At 44.8% G+C, this 20,704-nt stretch overlaps 1 protein-coding gene across 4 annotated transcripts in view; it reads left to right on the forward strand.

Annotated features, from left to right (window-relative positions):
- The window catches only part of MAPRE2 (microtubule associated protein RP/EB family member 2), a 97,759-nt gene that overhangs the window by 62,431 nt on the left and 14,624 nt on the right, over positions 1 to 20,704 (forward strand). For 3 of the 4 annotated variants that reach the window (XM_068158788.1, XM_068158786.1, XM_068158787.1), the window contains 3 exons: positions 1,869 to 1,996; positions 11,388 to 11,533; positions 13,837 to 14,050. In XM_068158788.1, coding sequence (XP_068014889.1) covers positions 1,876 to 1,996; positions 11,388 to 11,533; positions 13,837 to 14,050 — 481 coding nt within the window. In that variant the 5' untranslated portion in view covers positions 1,869 to 1,875. The remainder of the gene's footprint in view (positions 1 to 1,868; positions 1,997 to 11,387; positions 11,534 to 13,836; positions 14,051 to 20,704) is intronic. The other variant, XM_068158789.1, reaches the window with a different exon arrangement.

Genomic DNA, 20,704 nt, shown 5'->3' on the forward strand with positions numbered 1-20,704 from the left:
GAATGTGACTGGTATAGAAAAACAAGGGGATAAAATCCTGTAGCATGTGTTTCCAGTCTACATACATGGGGACTGATGAGAAAAACTACTATGAATTACCTGCTTGCAGGAAAGGACTTCAGCTAACTGGAGCAATCTATTTAGGATGATGTGGCTATGAAAATTTTCAGCACAGTGTAATTTTCCCAGGTCTTGGTGAAATGTTATCTGAACACAGTTTAAAACTGCTTAGCTATGTTCAAGGAAGACTGCTGGTGAAGGTCTGAGTTGATAAGAGACTTGGAGGATTGATCTGTTTAATCTGGACTACCTGGGCATTAGGACAAACTCTTGAGTGCAATCCCTAACACATTATGAAATCAGCTCTGCAGAAGAAAAAGCCATTAGAGCTGGAGGATAATGTTGGCAGAAGAACAAATGGGTTTAAGCTGGGAGGAAATGTTCCTAATGATTTATAGGAATTGGGCTCTGCAGCTTACCAACCAGACATTTGGGGGTGCAAGTCTCAGTTACATTTAGGATAGAGCTTGGGAAATTGATTTAAAAGGATATCTGGTGTCTGTAAATGACACTGTGACTGTTAGGAACTGGGTTAATGATCCAAAAAGCCTTTGTTCCAATAAGAAGCCAGTGTTTGAGCAGAACATCTGCATCATCTAAAAGCTCTCTGAAAATGCAATACTGGGGTAGGCAGTCTGATCATCCTGCACTGGCAAAAATGTGATCGATATCAGGTCACTATATTTGTGCAGCTCTAGGTGATGAAATCCTCCCTGTGTAATCTTAGATTGATTTATCTTTTTTTTCCCCCCTTACCTGATTAGCATTAAGCAGAATACAGGAGGTTTGTATGTACTTTAAGTTCACAAAGAGAGCCAGAGAAATATGTTCCTAGATTCCAAGAAGATGCTGGGGAAGCTGTCATCAAATAAAAACTAAGCCCCTTTAAGTTTAGGCTGGAGGTGAGGAGAAAGCTCTTCACAGAGAGAGTTGTTAGCCTTTGGAATGTGCTGCCCAGGGAGGTGGTGGAGTCACAGTCCCTGGAGCTGTTCAAAAAGGGATTGGATGTGGCACTTAGTGCCATGGTTTAGTAGTCATGAGGTCTTGGGTGACAGGTTGGACTTGATGATCTTTGAGGTCTTTTCCAACCATATGGGTTCTATGATAGAATGGATTTGGATGGAAGATCATCTCATTCCAACCCCCTGGCATTGACAGGGACAATTACCACTAGACCAGGTCACTTGAAGCCTCATCCAGCCTGGCCTTCAACATCTCCAGGGAGGGGTCAGCTATGATCTCCTTGTGCAACCTGTTGCATGCTCCTATGAAGAGAGGCTGAGGGAGCTGGAGTTGCTTAGCCTGGAGAAGAGGGGGCTCAGAGGAGACCTTATTGCTGTCTTACAACTACCTGAAGGGAGTTTGTAGCCAGGAGGGGGTTGGTCTCTTCTCCTGTGCGGCCAGCACCAGGACAAGAGGATGCAGTCTCAAGCTGTGCTGAGAGAGGTTTAGGCTGGATGTTAGGAAGAAGTTCTTCATAGAGAGATTTGCCATTGGAATGTGCTGCCTGTGGAGGTGGTGGAGTCACCATCACTGGAGGTGTTTAGGAAGAGACTGGATGGGGTGCTTGGTGCCATGGTTTAGTTGATCAGATGGTGTTGGGTGATAGGTTGGGCTTGATGATCTCAAAGGTCTTTTCCTACCTGGTCTGGTCTCTTCTATTCACCAGGTGAGAAGGGAGTGTGTAGAGATGCAGCTTTTCCTTGTTTTTTGTTTTTTTTCTGAACAAGAAGTGTAAATTCACTGTATCCAGCAAAGAATTCTCCAAATGTGACAGATGTTCTCTTCTTTTGTTGTTTGTTTCCTAGTTGGGGGATGGCGGTCAACGTGTACTCTACCTCTATAACCCAGGAGACTATGAGCAGACATGACATCATCGCATGGGTTAATGATATATTAGCTTTAAACTACACAAAAGTCGAGCAACTCTGTTCAGGTAAGAAAGTGTGTTCTGCTCTACAAATGTTTATTTTAAAACCACTTTTCAGGTCTGATGTGTTGAAAAGAGATAACTTTTCACTTTGACATAAAGCAGTTCCTCTGACTAATGCATGTGCATGAGCAGCGTTCCTGTGTTCGCATTCATCACGGACAGATAAGGTGCCTTGAGAAAGCCTGACAGATGCAGAGGTGAAGGGGACAAATGTAGCAGAAGATACATAGGAGCAATAAAAAGGTTGACTAAGCAAGGAAAGAGCACAGTGGGAAGCTTTTGTGTTTTAAAGCTACTGAGGGGGTTTCTTTTCAAATAGAGAATGAACATAGCTGAAGAAGAGATAGGGTGAACAAAAGTCTCCAGCACCTTTTCCTAAGGGTCCTCAAGTCCCTGCTGATGTTTGCAGGGACATTTACCTACCATTCTTGGATCAATTTTCTGTCAGAGATGAGCCTTGAAAGGTACAGAGAACCCTTTGAGGGTGGTAGGTTGGACTCGATCTCCAAGGTCTTTTCCAACCTGTTCTATTCTGTTCTATTCTGTTCTGTTCTATTCTGTTCTGTTCTGTTCTATTCTGTTCTATTCCCTCATAGCCTGCTCTTGAAAATGTAACAAATCTCAGCTGCAGAAGCAGACTTGCAGCATGACTATAAAATTGAGGCTGAAAAAGTGCAGGTTAAGGTTCATGTAAGTATATGATACAAAACAACTAACTAAAGACATAGAACATAGGAAATAACCTTTTTAATGGTTATTCAATTTGATATTGAAGTGTTATATTTAGCTGTTGCATTTACATGTCTGGAAGTTAGCCTAAGTATTCTCTTTTGGTGAATTACACATAAAGGAAATACTCAGGTGGGGATGTGTGTGCACGTGTGTGTGTGTGTCAATATGGATCTGGCTGTATATGTAGTGGCACACACACTTCTAAGGAGAGGGGAAGAAATGGATATGTTTATCCCCAAATGCCCAATGCTTGCCATTGTTTGAAACAGGAAGCATACTAGACAAGTTATTGACTTGTTCCTGCATAGCTATTTATATGCTCATAAACAGTTGAAAGGAAGCTTTTGAAGTGAATTCTCCGTCAAGTTAAATGTGTGTGGGCTTATGAAAAAATACCAACCCCGCACCCTTTCCCAAAGCAGGGAAGAGGTGATCTAAGAAAACTGGATTGTGCAGAACACAATGAGTTAAAGATCTTTCAGAAGATCACATTGAGAGCCCTTAAGCTGGCTGAGGCAGGCAGCAGAAGAGCATGGAAATTGTCACAACCTCCCTGTCCCATTTCCTTACGCAGCTCCTTACACAACTTTTTCCGTGACCTCCAGTGAGGATTTTGGGACGCACCACAAGGGAAAAACTGGAGGGGGAAAAAAAAGGTCATCTTATTTAGAGCTCTTACTCCATCCTGTATAAAATTCAATCTTTTCTTCCTTTAGAACTTCTTGGGCTGTATTAATTGCTGTTGTTACCTGATGCTTTTACATTCATGTATTAACAGGTCGATGCTGAATTTCCCCGTTTGGTTTGATAGCTGAGCTTGACATTTGCACATTGTTCCTTTTACATTACAGCCCAAGAAGGGGCTTTAATAGTTCTTATCTGAAGAAGCATTCTAGTACCTCTGCTAGATGATGGCAGTCCTCACAGCTGCACTAGCCTTGTGGACTAGGTCCTTTCCATTTCAGACTGAGAGTTGATTTCTCACATGCAGGTGTGGGAACTGAAGACAGATGGACAAGAAGCTTTGGGAATCTTGCTGTATTTAACATAGTTTACTGTGTAAACACCAAGTAGTTTGTTTAATGTATTTTGTGTGTAGTTTACAGGATAGATGCTGGGGGAACAGTAGCACAAGTGACCAGCCAGCTGATAGGGAGAGCACCAGCAAGCAGGGTATGGACCAGAGTTTGGGAATGGCTGATCCAGCTCATTTGTTCTGACATTCCTTTGGCTGATGTTCCTTGAAGCATTGGCAGCTTTCATGCAGCTTAACATTAGCTTCCATAAAATACTCTAGCATTTCTCCAGGACTTCAAAGAGCAGGAATATATGGGAAACTCTTTACAGCTATGTAGCATTTCACAGCATTAACAGGGAGCTGCAGAGCCACCATAACTGAATTTTTATAACCTGCTCTAAAATTGCATGGGCATCTTTTCTTTTTAGGGAAAGGAAAAAAAGGCATTAAGATTTGTCATGCTCTTATATGACTAATCAATTCTTGTTCATTTTTGTTAATAAGGAGCAATTGAAAGGCCAGATAAAGCTAAAAGGGAAGACAAAAAACAGCAGGGGAGAGAAGCAGAGGTGGAGGTGGGAGGATGCTAAGTTTGAATTAAAAGCTTGAGGGCAGTCCTTCCAGAAAACATGAGCTACCTAGATGTGGCAAACACTCACAGGTACCCACATTTTGCAGCCAACCTAGCAATAATTTTGGAACCCTGAGCTTATACAGTAAGGAATAATGTGGCATTCTGCTTTTCCTAAAGGCTTTATTCAGAGCATACCTAAAGCTTAACACAGCAGAAAATTCAATCAAACCTCCTTTTCTCATTGCATTGTTGAAGGAGCTTTGATAATACACATCCTGTAGCAGTACCAGCCTATTCCCCAGCTGCCATCTAACAGGAACAGAGCTGCTAGGATGAGGAGCAGCAAAGGAAGAGGCTGGCTTAGTCATAAAGCATTTGCATTCTTTGGGAGCTTTAGATGCATTTTTGTCTCTGCTAAGTAGGCCGAGCAAACTGCCATGTCCCCTGAGCTTTCGGAATGCCTGCTGTAGTTGTGATGTGCCAAAAAGGCCAGGTTATAGATGGATGCAGCCCTGGAGAATCTAAATTTAGTCTGCAGCTCCTCTTGGTAATTTAGTTCTGACGGCTCAAGAAAGAGTCTCTATGAGCACCTCAAAGCCATACCATTCTCTTCACTTGAGGCGAGTGTCATTTTGTCACTTGTTGGTCTCTGGGTTGGACTTGCTGCAAGGTTGTTAACCTGAGTATCATAGTATCAGTCAGGGTTGGAAGGGACCACAAGGATCATCTAGTTCCAACCCTACTGCCATGGGCAGGGACACCCCACCCTAGATCAGGCTGGCCAGAGCCTCATCCAGCCTGGTCTTAAACACCTCCAGGGACGGGGCCTCAACCACCTCCCTGGACAACCCATTCCAGGGCTTCACCACTCTCATGGTGAAGAACCTCCTCCTCACATCCAGCCTGAATCTCCCTACCTCCACCTTCATTCCATTCCCCCTAGTCTTATCACTTCCTGAGAAGTCCTTCCCCAGCCTTCCTGTAGCCCCCTTCAGATACTGGAAGACCACAATTAGGTCACCTTGGAGCCTTCTCTTCTCCAGACTGAAGAGAAGTATGAATGTATCATCCATGGCTTTCATTGCAGGCATGGTGTCTTGCCTATGGACAGGCATTAGAGTTGAGAGTGTTTAATTTGATACATGAATGAAAAATAACCGAGAACCACCAAGTGGATTTAATGCTCTAGGATCCCCTGTGCACCACCCACAGTCTTGGGGAGCTGGAGTTTCACATGAATTATGACCCTAGTTGTTTCTTGGGAGTCTTGCTATTTTTGTCATGAATACACAGTGGCTTCTTAAAAAGAATTCTGACTAAATAGCTTGTAAGTGCATTTTCTTTACCAAGGCTGGATTTCATCCATAGGGAATACCAAGTGAACGTGTTTCAAGGCTTTTCATGAGTTTTTGGCTGCTACATGAGAGTGTATTCAAAATAAGAGTCAGCAGGAGACTAGAGAGGGCTTGCATGTGAATTAAAAAGAGACAACACAAAGTGTACAAGCTATATAAATTATGGATAAGGAAGCTAGAAATGGCAAATGTCTATAGAAAGGAAAATGCAGCCCGAAGCAAGGTATAATTTCTGGCTTAGCTATACTTGTGTAATCCTTTGAGGTTAAAAAGATATAGACTCCTTTCCCCTCACTCCTGCATTTGAAAATTCTCATTAGAATTATAAACTTGCAAATTGTCTGGCCTCCAGTGCATGCAGACCTTCTGTCTTGCAGGATTTGTATGCAAGGATAAAGGATTAAAGGCGGGCTGGGTTGGTTTTTTTTTTCCCCTCTTGCCTTTAATAAATGACTGTATTATAAAGGGAGCATGTGGTTTGGCATTTTCAGATTTCAGACTGTGATGGTTTCTCTGCAGATGTCCTGGATATTGCCACAGGGAATTTTTCATGTGGTGACTGCTGTAGCCAGCACAGTTGGCATTCCTCCTGCGCAAATACACGGTCCCTACATGCATACATTCTATTGGTACTGCCCCATCCTGGCCTTGGAGGAAGGCAGCCAGTGTGAGGGCAGGGCAGATGTCATCTCTTGTTGGTCTTTCTGTCATCCTTTGTTGGTCTGTCACCTCTACAACTCAGGATTTGGGAGAGAGCTCCACCACATCTTCTGCAGCCTGTTGTCCTTTGTGAGCAGTATTGTGTGGGGAGGAGAACGTTGGAGTTGTTACTGGCTTGTGAAGAAGGTCTTCTACATCCAGGGACTGCACAGTGGGACTTTGGGACTGGTCACCAGCCCCAGCAGGGCTGAGGGGACTGGCAAGGTGTGATGTGTAGGCAGAGAGAGATGGTGAGAAGGACTTCCTCATGTGTGTCATTTGCCTATATTTACATGCAAGTGGGGTGTATTCTGTGGTGTAGCTGCCCAGGATTTGTTTTCACATGGCTCAGAAGGTGTATTTTGCTTGGTGCCCATATGAATCCCGATCTTCTTACACCTATGTTGCTGAAATCTGCACTGTGGGACCCTGTTGGAGCAATTGGTGCCAGCATGATTACAACCCAGTGTGCTAGTGCCTGCAAAGCTGAAGCATGTTTCAACATCAGTGGGTTTGGTTGTTTTCCAGTTTGCAGCCCTGCAAAGGCTAAGTCTGCAGAGCAGCTTGGAAACATGATGACAACATGGCTTGATCCCATTTGCACTCTGTAACCAAGCCATGTTTCAAGGAACTGGCATGTTGTCCTGAGGTCATGCAGCACAGAGGATGCTTCATGTCAGTGACTCTCTAATGTCTTCCATATGATGTTTAGGATGAGAGGGCTACAATGGATGTTAATGATTGGGTTTAAGATTACTTCCAAAGCTGTCTGAGGAAGCTTCCAAAGCCATGTTGTGAGATTTTTCAGGCAATGATTTTTTGATTACTATTTTTTTTTCCCCTCTTAGATGTCATTCATTAAGAATTTAGGAGGAATAGAACTTAAACAAGGTTTTTACTTGGAAAAAAACAAAAGCAATTACTATTTAATTACTCATTGCACCTGCAGTCAGTTGCTTGGTCTCCTCCTTTTAGAAGCTCTTGGTGGGTCTTGCCTGCTACTTTTTTTTAGGCCTGATGAGCTGTGCAGCTATTTTAAGTTCAGTGGGAGCTGTGTTTCCCCAAATTGTTCTGACCTTCCCATGTAAAAAATGAATGCTTTGTAAAAAATAAATTCTTGCGAAAAAATTGAGCATTAAAAGCTCTGCTGTGTATAATTTATGAGCAGCTTAGCAACTTACATATTTAAGAAGAGGAGAATACAATTAGCACAGGGGAAACCTCCCTCCCACATGCATTACAGAGAATGATCAGTGGATGTTCTGGGTTGGACTTGATCTTGAAGGGCTTTTTCCAACTAAACTGATTCTGTGGTTCTGTGGCTGGTTAGGCTACACCTTGAGTCCTGTGTCCAGCTCTGGGCCCCTCAGTTTAAGAAGGACATCGAAACGCTTGAGCGTGTCCAGAGAAGGGCAACGAGGCTGGGGAGAGGCCTTGAGCACAGCCCTGTGAGGAGAGGCTGAGGGAGCTGGGGTTGTTTAGCCTGGAGAAGAGGAGGCTCAGGGGTGACCTCATTGTCCTCTACCTGAAGGGAGGTTGTAGCCAGGAAGCGCTTGGCCTCTTCTCCCAGGCAACCAGCACCAGAACAAGAGGACACAGTCCCAAGCTGCACCAGGGGAGGTTTAGACTTGAGATGAGGAGGAAGTTCTTCACCGAGCGAATCATTCATCATTGGAATGTGCTGCCCAGGGAGGTGGTGGAGTCACCATCCCTGGAGGTGCTCAAGAGGAGGTTGGACGTGGCACTTGGTGCCATGGTCTAGTCATGGGGTCTGTGTTTATAGGTTGGACTCAATGATCCTCGAGGTCTCTTCCAACCTTAGTTGTACTGTTATACTGTGAAACCTTGAGTGTCATAACAGAGCAGCCCTGATTGGAATCTAAATGAAAATCTGCACTCTGAAAGTCAAGAACCAACTGCTTTTGCCTGCCTTGACGTGGCTCCCGAGGAAGCCATTCTGGGAAGCCTGAAGCAAAAGGCAAGCCCCAAGTGCTGCTGTACTGTAAACAGTGATTGCTGGTGTTTGTGTGGGAGTTTTTCCTCTCTTATCAAAACCATTAGGTCACACATGCTCCTTGCCAAGGGCCTGCTTTTTTGTTGTTGTCACCCCAGCAACAGCACTACTGGGTGTGTGCAGCTCCTCGCCAGCACCGACAGCCATGGCTCCAGTGCTGGTACTGGTGACTAATCTACAGCTCGTCCTCTGTTTTCCAGATGTGTGGTCAAGCTGATGCAGCTTTGGAGGGAATGAATAATTTGAAGGAACTTGCATGTAATGTGACTGGATTTATGTTTTATACTACCTGGAAAATCATAGAATTGTTAGGGTTGGAAGGGTCCTCAAGGATCATTTAGTTACAACCCTGCTGCCATGGGCAGGGACACCTCACACTAGAGCAGGTTGCTCATAGCCACATCCAACCTGGCCTTCAAAACCTCTGGGGATGAGGCTTCTACCACTTCCCTGGGCAACCTGTGCCAGTGTCTCACCACCCTCATGGGGAAGAACATCTTTCATTTCCTTCAAGCAAGGAAACAGACAATTCTCATCACAGAAAAAGGTGCAGTTGGCCTTTTCTCCCAAATGGGATTTTTTAGGTATCAGATATGTGAGTATCACACTGAGTCTTCAATTGTAATAGCTTTAAACCACCTTTTCAATTCTCAGTTTGTTCTTTTGTATCTTAATTCTTCCCCAGCATCCTTTTCCATCCTCTGGCAGCTGCCTGCCTACCCAACCCCGTGGTTCCAGTCCCCTCTGCTGCCTGCTGTGCCCTGTGCCTGGTGTGGGAAGCCCAGCCAGCACCTGCAAAGTGGGATGCTGCAGGGCTTTTTCCAATTCCAGCCCAAAGTGGTGGCTGCTGGGGGAGCAATCAGCACAGCCACATTTGCAGCTTGGAGCCTGCCCTGTGAATCTCCTCTGGAACTAATGGCTGCATCAATGTTCTGTGGAACAGAATCAAAACACAAAAGGATGTTTAGCCAGGGCTTCTAAATTGCTTGTTAAATAACACAGGGTAAGAGGTTTTTAGCATTGATCACTCTTCTGCAGGGCTACCAGCTGTAGCTTTCATCTGTGATTTCAAGTTACTTCTGTTTGTGTGTGTGTGTGTATGTTTATGCATATAAAAGGGTTTTGGACATAGAGATAAATTTATTGTGAAAACCATTGTAAGGAGCTGCCCAGGGAGGTGGTGGAGTTGTTGTCCCTGGAGGTGTTCAAGAAATGTGTGGAGATGGCACTTTGGGACATGGCTTAATGGCTATGGTGATGTTAGGTTGATGGTTGGGCTTGATGATCCTGAAGGTCTTTTCCAACCAAAGCAATTCTGTGCTTCTAGACAGGCAGTGTGTTTTCAGCTCCTCTTTACAGAGTTGTTAAAGTTTAGGGCTTTTTGGTATTCAGTTTTCATGTTCTTTGTCTTTCTTTCCAGAAAATCTAGGGAAGTTTTTAAATCTTGAATAAAATACAGTGGCATAACCCCCCTTGGGTTCATGTAAATTATGCAAGAGCTGTGTCACAAGCCCTCTCATTATCTCTGCTACCAGTTTTTATGCATTCTGTTAAAAATATTCCTTTCCTGTAGTGTAGCTGCATTGAAGCCTCAGTTGGATAGTAAATTGAACAGGCCTAAGTGCTGTCCAGTGTGCAGACAACCACACATCCATGTCCAAGACATTAGAATCGTACAAATGCCAGGGTTGGAAGAGACCCCAAGGATCATCTAGTTCTAACCCCCCTCACACCAGACAGGACATCTCACACCAGATCAGGTTGCTCAGAGCCACATCCAGCCTGGCCTTAAAAACTTCCAGGGATGGGGCTTCTACCACTGCAGTTTTGCATCTCTTAAGGGAGGGCTGCTGTGTCTGCTGCCCCCAGGAAATCTCAGCCGTGGGCAGCGTAGAAAGCTCGTCCCCATTCTGCTGCTCTGATGTTTAACATTCAAATGCAATGTGACAGCTACAAGCTTTAGAAGGTATAATTGTTAAATTATAAATCCATACCTATCTAATATTAAATATGTACCTAGCCTGCATGTCCAGAATCAGGTAGTCCCTGTTGACTGTAATGATATTTTTACGTTCTCCTGTTGCTGTGGTGGGCAGGGCTCTGCCTCTTGGGAGCTGGGAAGTTTCCTCTCATTGCAGTTCACAGTGTTTAGTTCAGTCCACGCTGGTAGGCTGCCCCTGTAGCTCGGGAAGGAGGGTTACAATGAATGAGGCTTGCCAATGTAATAAAATCCTCCTGTTGTGGAAGCAGCCTGGCAGCCAGCTTCGATGTATCGGAGACCAGGTTCGTGCTGTCACGCGGATGCAGTCCAGCGCTTTCTGCCCTCCAGTGCTGTGCAGGCCCAGGACCACCTCCTGGCTGGCAAAGGCACAGAAACTCCTGCCAGCAGGATGGGAAGAAAACACAAGGAAGTACCATAACAAGAGTCTTAAAGCTTGCAAGACTCTATCTGAAGGCATGCAGATGGAATTTGTGCTACCAGCAGAAGGAGAAAACTCTCCTGTGAACACTTTGGGCTTCTAGTTTTCTAAAAGCATCTAGATGAAAGGTTGTGCAGTGCATTTTCGAGGCCTCCAGGCAATTACTGCCATATCAGAGTAAAGCTTATAACTGGGGTATGGGGAGGATGAAAGGACAGAGTTAGGAACAAATTCAATTTATAACATGAAATGATTGCATAATAATCCTTTTGCATTGAATTCAATAGCAATGAGTGGAGTCAAGCCATGCACTATCTCTACATCCCTGCTTTTCTCTTGCCTCAAAGCTGCCAGTACTTCTGCTGAGGATGAGTTTTGAACAGAGCTTTTACAGAGCTTTCTACAAGAAGGTGGAAATTTGTCATCTGATGTTTTTAACTTGCCAGGAGGCTCCTTTTCCTTCAGGGACTATTTTAGTTTGATTCCTAATCGCATCAAACCTGGTTGCAAATAGCTAAGCACAAGGTGTCCTTGGAAAGTCTGATACTTATTATTTCATAACTATTTTTCCTCTTGTTATAGGAGCAGCTTACTGCCAGTTCATGGACATGTTGTTTCCAGGGTGCATTAGCTTGAAGAAAGTAAAGTTTCAAGCAAAGTTGGAGCATGAATACATTCACAACTTCAAACTCCTGCAGGCATCATTTAAAAGAATGAATGTGGATAAGGTAGGCATTCTGTACTTGTTTCTCCATCACTACAGCTTCTGAAAGTTGTATGAACTGGATAAAAACAGTGAGTAAGGGGAACAAAACTCCAGAATCTTTATAAAGTCCACTTTTTCAGCTCTTGGGCTGAGAACTGGAGTGACAAGTTGTATGTGAAGATGTTCTTGCCCTTTCATAATCTGAAAAGGGTGTTTAGGTACAAAGGAAGAAATTTGACATGCTCTCTTTAGGTACAAACTGAAAATTGAGTCCATGTGTCCACTGAGGAATTGCATGGCCTAACTCATTATGCCTTAATATCAGAGACCCTTTTGATAACATACCATGTGTTGGAAATTCCTTACCATCTGTGAGCCTTAGAGACAGTAAAATTACTGATAACCTGAATTTCCAGCTAGATGTAAGTATGCTCTTATAAGTATTCCATGTTTCTTGTCCAAAACAGGGTTTAAGAAATACAAATTATTCAAGAGGTGGAATAATTTACCCAGTGATTCAAGAGGCTGGGCAGCACATGTGATCTTGTAGAGTTCAGGATGGAAGTGGCTTCTTCAACCGTGAAGTATTGATTTGTGCTTGAACGTGAGAGTTTGATGGACTCAAGCAATTCAATTACTGTGCTGAGAAAAATGAATAATGGAAGTTAGGTGGCTGTCCTTGTAGTCTTACACAGATGCACTACTCCTATGCCATTTTAAGGCTTTTATGTGGCCTTATTCTGAGATTTATACAGCCTTAACAGAGAGGCTCCGAAGACCTTTATAAAGCACTGCAAAACCCTTCCTCTTTCCTGAAATGTTGTGGGTGCTTCTGTTTACAGTGTGATTTACTACTGAGACATTGGAAAGCCTAATAAAGTTACCATGGTCAGTTTTTTTTTTTGCAGGGAGCAAACCTACTCTAACTTCTCAATTTAGAGTTAAGATATAAATGGAGCAACCTGAAAGGACGTGCAGATTGCTAGGTTAATCCTCACAGCACTATCATAGACTCATAAAATGCTGTAAAGTTGGCTTAACCTTGAAGAAGAAAGGAAAATTGCAATGGTTTTTAGGTACCCTTTTTCCAGCTGAAAATTGGATGCCTTTAGGAGGCATTAGGATCCATTTAACTTGGGTCTTTAATCAGCTGCAGGAATTAAGACAGGACAACTCTTCGTCTGCAGTTGTATTCCTTGTCTGCCCATAGTGTCTGGGAAGCTTAAGCCCTTCAATGTTGGCCCCAGACACCTTCTGGAGGTTTCATTTCTGTGGAAAATTTTTGCAGGATAGGAGTGTGGAGACATCCTCATAGCCTTTCTTCTGGTTTACTAAAACTTCTGAGGTATTTTAGTCAACTTCATGTCTGCAAATTGTTCTATGTATAGCTATATATGGAGCAGAAAAAATTAGAGGGTTAAAACCTCAGAGTCAGTTTGTACTACCGAAATGTAGGCTGGGTTGAACTTTAAGCATGTCTTGGAAAAGCTGCTGGTTTGGGTTTGTGGTTTGTTGGGGGTTTTTTGTAGTTCAAAGTAGAGCAGAGAGCAGGAAACTCCTGCCTGTACCTTTTGAAGAGTTGTTCATTTCGCCAAGTGTAAATCTTTAGTTACCTGCATATGGTGTTATTCCTAGAACAGCTTCACTCATCGTGGCTCTCGCTGCAGAAAGGAAGGAGTAACTCTATTGAAGAGCTCTTATGAAGGCTTACAGACACCCACTATGTAGCCACTTCAAAGGCTGGCTCTATATTTTGGGTTTATTTCATAGAATCCATAAGGTTAGAAAAGACCTCAAAGATCATGAAGTCCAACCTGGCACCACAGACCTCGTGTCTACTAAACCCTGGCACCAAGTGCCACGTCCAATCCCCTCCTGAACTCCACCACCTCCCTGGGCAGCACATTCCAATGGCTAACAACTCTCTCTGGGAAGAACTTTCTCCTCACCTCCAGCCTAAACTTCCCCTGGTGCAGCTTGAGCATGTGTCCTCTTGTTCTGGTGCTGGTTGCCTGGGAGAGGAGACCAACCCCCACCTGGCTACAACCTCCCTTCAGGTAGTTGTAGACAGCAATGAGGTCTCCCCTGAGCCTCCTCTTCTCCAGGCTAAACAACCACAGCTCCCTCAGCCTCTCCTTGTAGGGCTTGTGCTCAAGGCCTCTCCCCAGCCTTGTTGCCCTTCTCTGGACACATTCAAATGTCTCAATGTCCTTCTTCTTTCTTAGGTGTGCTGACAAATCCATCATAATTCCCTTTCTTGTAGGAAGGAAACAATACTTTAACCTGGCCGTGATATGTTATTGAGCCTTTATTCTTACCTTTCAGGTAATTCCCGTGGAAAAACTGGTCAAAGGGCGCTTCCAGGACAACTTAGATTTCATTCAATGGTTCAAAAAGTTCTTTGATGCTAACTATGATGGGAAGGAATACGATCCTGTGGAAGCTCGACAAGGCCAGGACGCGATTCCCCCGCCAGATCCTGGTGAACAGATCTTCAACCTGCCTAAGAAGTCTCACCATGCAAACTCTCCAACTGCAGGTATTTTGGACCTTCAAGAATTCAGTCTCTGAAGACAAGTATAAACTGTGATCCATCTTACAGCAATACCAGTTTAACATTACTTCCTCACGTGGGTGGGCCGTTATTTTGTCTTCTCATAGGCACACCTAATTCCCTCTTGGTTCATCCTGGGTATCTCTTATTCATGCTCACCCCTTCCTCAAAACAGTTAATTTTCAGCTGGCTTAAATCCGTGACCTGTCTTCTCATGGGCTCAGACATGCACCAGTGCTGGCAAAGGACCAGGTATGAGGCAACCTCAGCTTTAGGCTGGCTTACGCTCTCGAATCCAGCTCGGATTTGAGCGTTCTGCTCTGATCACTTCTGACGTCAGTGGGGCATACTTGGCCAGCTGCCTTCAGCTCATTAGTGTTTCCAGGAAATTGAGCACCTAATAGCAGGGCAGTGCTGCTCTGGGCTTTTGAAGCTTGTTTACATCATTGGTTTGCACCATCTCGTGTCCGAGCTTCTGAATTTCAGGGCCTGCTATGCTGTAATTTCCCATGTGATGTCTTGCACTCACTTGGAAAACAAAAAGAACCCAAGTGCTAATGTCATGATGTTAGCCAGTTGGGAAACTGGAAGAAGGCATCTTTATTAAATACAGACATTACTAGACTTGTTAATTCTTCTTGCAGACAGTCTGTTTTTACCAAAGTCACAAATGAGTCATCCAAATTAAATCTGTGAAGGTGACAATCCTAGAGAAATAGAATAGCTGCTGGAGTGGAACTAGCTAGCTGGTATGGAGGATGATGCAGGGATCTTGTGTCACATTCTGGCTGTATGATGAGCATGTCTGGTGCCTTCCCAGCCCTAGTGTGGAACAGGACAACTGAGATCATGGGATGGGTTTTGTAAGATCCTGTGGTGAGAGTTAGCTTTTTCTGGGAAAGCTTCCTTCATTAGTAGCTTCAGTATTGTCCAGAGGTATGAGACAGCACACTAGAGGGACTTCTTAGGATATCAGGTAGTGATAGGACTAGGGGGAATGGAATGAAGCTGGAGGTGGGGAGATTCAGACTGGAGGTGAGGAGGAGGTTCTTCACCATGAGAATGGTGAAGCCCTGGAATGGGTTGTCCAGGGAGGTGGTTGGGGTGCTGTCCCTGGAGGTGTTTAAGCCCAGGCTGGATGAGGCTCTGGCCAGCCTGATCTAGTGTGGGGTGTCCCTGCCCATGGCAGGGGGGTTGGAACTAGATGCTCCTTGTGGTCCCTTCCAACCCTGACTGATACTATGATACTACTATGATAGTTTAAGTTCTGTTGAGCTGAGAAGGGGCTTTTAGACAATACAGGATACTAGGTGAAATGAGAGTTCTACCTTTTGCTGTTGCTTGCGTTTTAGAACAGGACTGGTTCATTAGTTGTCAATCATTTGTAGGTGTATTCAGTTTCTGGGTGACCATGCTTGCTTTTCACTGATGTATTGTGCCTTTGTGCCTCCCCTCACCGTATCATGTATCCTGGTTGCTTGAAAGGATGGGAGCCTGTAATGTTAGCAAGGGCTAACTGCAGCATGGCATGAAAAACAGCAGCAGAGTTGACTCAACCCATGACAGAGCCCTTTGCTGGGTGCCTGTTGATAAAAGACACTGAGAGGAGCGCCATATGCATCTGGATGGGCCTCATCTCTTGCCATTTGGGAGTAAATTGGGATGATGTGGAAGCAAGTCCTGGGTAATTGGGAAATCACCATGAAAGATATGCTTCTGTCATGTGCATACTTAGCTGGACATGAAGGAGTATTCATTACAGGTATTACAGGAACCATAATATGCTCATGGAAGCAAAACAAATTTAGCCATGTATACAAAAAGGGCAAAAAAGAGAAGATCTCAGAAGTTTTCCTGCAGCAGGTTAAGAGTTCTCCACTCCATCTGAAGCTTCATTTTCCCTTAGGTTACAAACTGAAAGAGGGAATACATGCCCATGAGTAAGAACAGTATCAGATGGCACAGTTTAAACTGCTCTGACTTCTGTGTGGAATATTTTGTTGTTTTACTTCCCTGGGTCTTGGCTGAAGTGGCTGAGGTTCTGGGCACAGTTGTACTTGGAGTGACTTTGCTGTGGGAGCAGTAACCATTGTGGGCTGCTTGATGCTGTAACCTCTTACACCCATGCAGCAAGCATTTGCCAGCCTCTGTAGCAGTTTGCCACAGTAGCTTGCCTGGGGTTTGCACATTCTCTTCTTTTTTAATGTCAGTTTTAATTTGTGTCATTTGCTCTGCTTTAACACTGAAGCTTTGAAATCCTGCTGTTGCCTTCTTTTGGTTGATGAATGAAACAAAAGAAGGAATACTGAGAGGAAACAAAGAGCACAGAAGATCTTTCCACAGAATCCAAGAGTTTTGAAGCAGTGTGCAGTGGACATACCTAAATGTATGTGGTGTTTAGTGTCAGGACCAAGCAGATGTGGGTACTCTACAGCTGCCTGAAGGGTGGTTGCAGCCAGGAGGGGGTTGGTCTCTTCTCCCAGGCAACCAGCATCAGAACAAGAGGACACAGTCTCAAGCTGTGACAGGGGAGGTGTTAGGAAGAAGTTCTTCCCAGAAAGAGAGATTGGCCATTGGAATGTGCTGCCCAGGAAGGTGGTGGAGTCACCATCACTGGAGGTGTTTAAAAAGAGCCTGGATGAGGCACTTGGTGCCGTGGTTTAGTTGATTAGATGGTGCTGGGTGATAAGTTGGTCTTGATGATCTCAAAGGTCTGGTTCATTCTGTAAAATGCTTTGAGAACAACCCAAAGCTTGAGAAATCTGCAAATGCACCCAGGCTTGGCATAAATCAGGGAGTAGGCCAGCAGCCACAGCTCCTACCCCTTCCAAAGGCTATCCAAGGAGTCAGCGCAGGTCAAGGATAATGCCGCTCGGAAATGGAAGCGTAAATAGGTGCCTGCAACTAAGCTGCTGTGCCGCCCTCGCCCTGCCTCGTCCCTTCCTTCAGGGACAGAGCCGATTTGCTGCTGGGCAGTGGGTGGATGGCTTTGGTGACACGTGCCAGAGGCTGCTTCTAGAAGCAATAGGAGCAAGGATTTGCCAGGTAAAGGCAGCTCCCTGCTCGGGGAACCAGGATGTTTCCATCCTTGGGGGAGCAGAGCCAGCGGCACAGACCACCGCTGCAGGCTCTCTGCTGAAGGCACCACAGCTGCTTTTAAATCTAATGCCATCTGCCAGCCCTGAGCTGCCTTTCGATCTCCTACAGCCTCTGCTCCTCTCTTAATACAGAGGTAAACAGCCTGCAGATGTAGAGGCAAAATTGTGGTACAGGATTAAGATATTAGGGCATTGTTGTCTGTGCCAATTCTAATGCTCCCTCTGGAAAACAGCAGCAAAAGCTCCATCTGATCAAATTGAAACTGGTGATCAGGTTGTCAGGGTTTGAGCTTAGTGTCTTATGTAACAATTCCTCTTGTGTCTGAGCAAATCCACGGAGCACTGCCTTGTGTATGGGCGTGGGGTGTCAGAAATGCATGGGTAAAAGGCAGCTTAATAAAATCCATTATTTACATGGAAGCTAAACGTGAGAGAGGTTCTTAGAGCTGCAGGCTGCTAGAGAGTCTAGCTTGAAATACTCAGTGAGAGCAGGATGACTAAAGCAGAGCTGGAAAATACTGGAGGATCACATGAGAGCTAAAAATACTCCTGCTATGACAGGGAAAATAAGCAGGGCAGAATGAACTGTTTGTGCATGAATGCTTTATATATCGTGTGCATGCCATCAAACAGCCAATTATGTAAGGAAAAATACCGATTTTCTGTAGGGCAATGGTATATCCTGCTGTGGCAGATGTGTGCTGGAAATTAACATTGAGGGATGAAAGAAAAAAACCCCTCAACAAAACCAGGCTTTATTTTAGCAGCCAGTGATATGATTAGGGTTCCTGGGGGACTGCAGAATGCCTAATGCTGCTTGCCTTTTGTTGCTTTGCTTCCCACCAAACCATGCCCCCTTGTTCTTCCAAGTACTGGTGGTGGCCTCCTCTGCTGCTGGTGGTGTGGTGCTCCAGGGTAATGCTGGGGATGGGAAGAGCCACAGGGCAACCAACTGGAAGTGGTTTTAGTGCCTAGTTCACACGAGGCCAAGGAATTGTACTAGCTGACAGGAACAGCATGTGCAGTGACAGTGTGGGCTTGGGAGGTAGAGAGGAAAGTGGCTCAGCCTTAATAAAGGCACACCTCCTCTGCCAGCAGGGGGGGAGGATTTAATTTTTAAAACCCACTGAGCTCAAGAATTTAGCTCTCAAAGCAGCACAGTGCAGGAGCCAGGGCCCTTTCTCTAGAAAGAAGACTCTGTTTTAAAAAGCCAGTAGTGAAAACTGCTGTCTGAATTTCCAGTGTGCTCTGGGTGTGGTTTGAAAGTCTGTTGCTCAAATCTTTGTGTGACCTTTCCTGTTTCAAGATGCATTTCTTCACATTTTCTCTCAGATCTTCCTTTGGAGGCTGCTTTCTCCTTGTAGCTAAGCAGCTGGATTTTAGAAGCTGCAGGGTTTTAAAGCTCACTTCAGATTGTGAATTGTATTCTTCTGTTAAGCCTGTGTGGAGTGGTTTCATCTCTTGAAGACAAAGGCTTGCATCCTTGAAGCAGAGAGAATAGGAGTTTCAGCTGACAACAATCAATAGTTGCCATTAAAATGTTTGGTTATTTAAAGCCTGAAGAGAAGTCCTCATTTATGATGGAGAAAAGGTTGTGATTGGTTCCATCTCTCAAATCACCTTCTGTTAAAGAGGAGTTATGCCATCAACAAAACCTTCTCACCTGACAAGTAGACTCTGGTGCATGTTCTCCTGTGGGTTGCTCTGTTGAAATTTGTAAAAGGTGCTTCAGTTTCAAGTATTTGTGCACACTTCTCTTGGCCACCTGTCTGGTAGTGATGATCAGTGTAGAGCTCAGCAGCAGCAGTGGGGGTATGGAGAGCTGAGAGGATAGAGGAGTCCACCCACCCAGAAGTTAGCACCCCAAGCTAATTGGATGACTGCACCACAGCGTGTTGGGATGCTGAAAGGCAAGTCAGGCTTTGTCTGAGGTCAGCTCATTCTCATTAAGCATCATTTGTCAACACTTAAGCCAATAAGCACCCCCAAATTGAGCAGTTTCTTGCATCCCAGTGTAGCTGGAGCCACAAAGGGGTGTGAGTATTAATTCAGAATATTAATTCAGCTATTGTCCTCACTCATTTGTGGGTGGAGAGTTTTTCTTGGGAAGAAATTGCCAGCTTTGTAGCCTCTTGGTGAGTTTGTTTTTTCTTCTGTGGCATGAATCAGGAATATGCATTTCATTTCATAAAATCCTTTAACTTGACTGAAGAATTCACAAGGGATTCCCAGATTCCCCTGGAGCAGTGGTCATGGAGGCGGCCAACTCTCATTGCTTGCTCAAGGCTTCCACTGCTCTCCACACCATCCTCATCTATCTACACTCTTTCTTGGAGTTTTACATCAATATTTAATGGTGTACTAATTACTCATACAGCTCCCAGGATTTGCCTCTAAACCTTAAATAGGTCTCTTGTCTGCAAGGCTGTGCCAGTGATGTCAAGTGACATGGAAATCACAGCCCAGCTTTGTTGTATCCCAAACCTGCTGTTGAAAATCAGAGAAGTGTACATCTGTTTGTAAAATGTATGTAAGAGGAATAGTGAAGCTGCAACTGAGAGGGACAGATTTAATTATGGAGTGACTAGTCATTGCTTCTGGAGCAGCAGACAGAAACTCATAATGCATTCCAAAGCTGGTTCATCTAACTTCAGTACAAGAACAAAATAATTTCTTTCAACTGTGGATTTATTTTTCCCATCTCTGCTAGTGTTACATGGGCAGGTACAAAAAGGCATCCAGGTGCTAAGTGAAGCAGCTGTAGTACTGTTACAAAGCACTCTACTAACTGGGCCCTGCATTGACCTAAAATCAGAGCATTCTGTAGCAAGTTCTCACAGAACAGTGGAGGTGGGAAGGCACCTCTGAGGTTATCCATTCCAGCCCTTCTGCTCAAAGCAGCATCACTTAGAGCCAGGTGCTGAGGTCTAAGGATGGATGCATCCCCATGGCACCAAGCACCCCATCCAGTCTCTTCCTAAACACCTCCAATGAAGGTGACTCCACCACCTCCCTGGGCAGCACATTCCAATTGCCAATCACTCTAGTCTGGTCTAGTCTATTCTGGCCTTCCAGTATCTGAAGGGGGCCTACAAGAAGGCTGGGGAGGGACTTCTCAGGATCTCAGGTAGTGATGGGACATGGGGGAATGGAATGAAGCTGGAGGTGGGGAGATTCAGGCTGGAGGTGAGGAGGAAGTTCTTCCCCATGAGAGTGGTGAAGCCCTGGAATGGGTTGTCCAGGGAGGTGGTTGGGGCCCCATCCCTGGAGGTGTTTAAGCCCAGGCTGGATGAGGCTCTGGCCAGCCTGATCTAGTATGAGGTGTCCCTGCCCATGGCAGGGGGATTGGAACTAGATGATGCTTGTGGTCCCTTCCAACCCTGACTGATACTATGATACTATTTTGAACTGCTTGGATTATATGTGTAGCCCATCTGAGCACTGCATTAGGAGTGACTCCCCACTTGCACTAATTGACTGCAAAGCCATTGTGGTGCTCAATAGCAAAGTCATGAAGTCTATCAGGATCTTCCAGCTCCAT

The sequence above is a fragment of the Melanerpes formicivorus genome, unplaced genomic scaffold (assembly GCF_026170545.1).
Source record: "Melanerpes formicivorus ecotype bairdi unplaced genomic scaffold, bMelFor1.0.p_v2 SCAF_42, whole genome shotgun sequence".
Classification (NCBI taxonomy): Eukaryota; Metazoa; Chordata; class Aves; order Piciformes; family Picidae; genus Melanerpes; species Melanerpes formicivorus.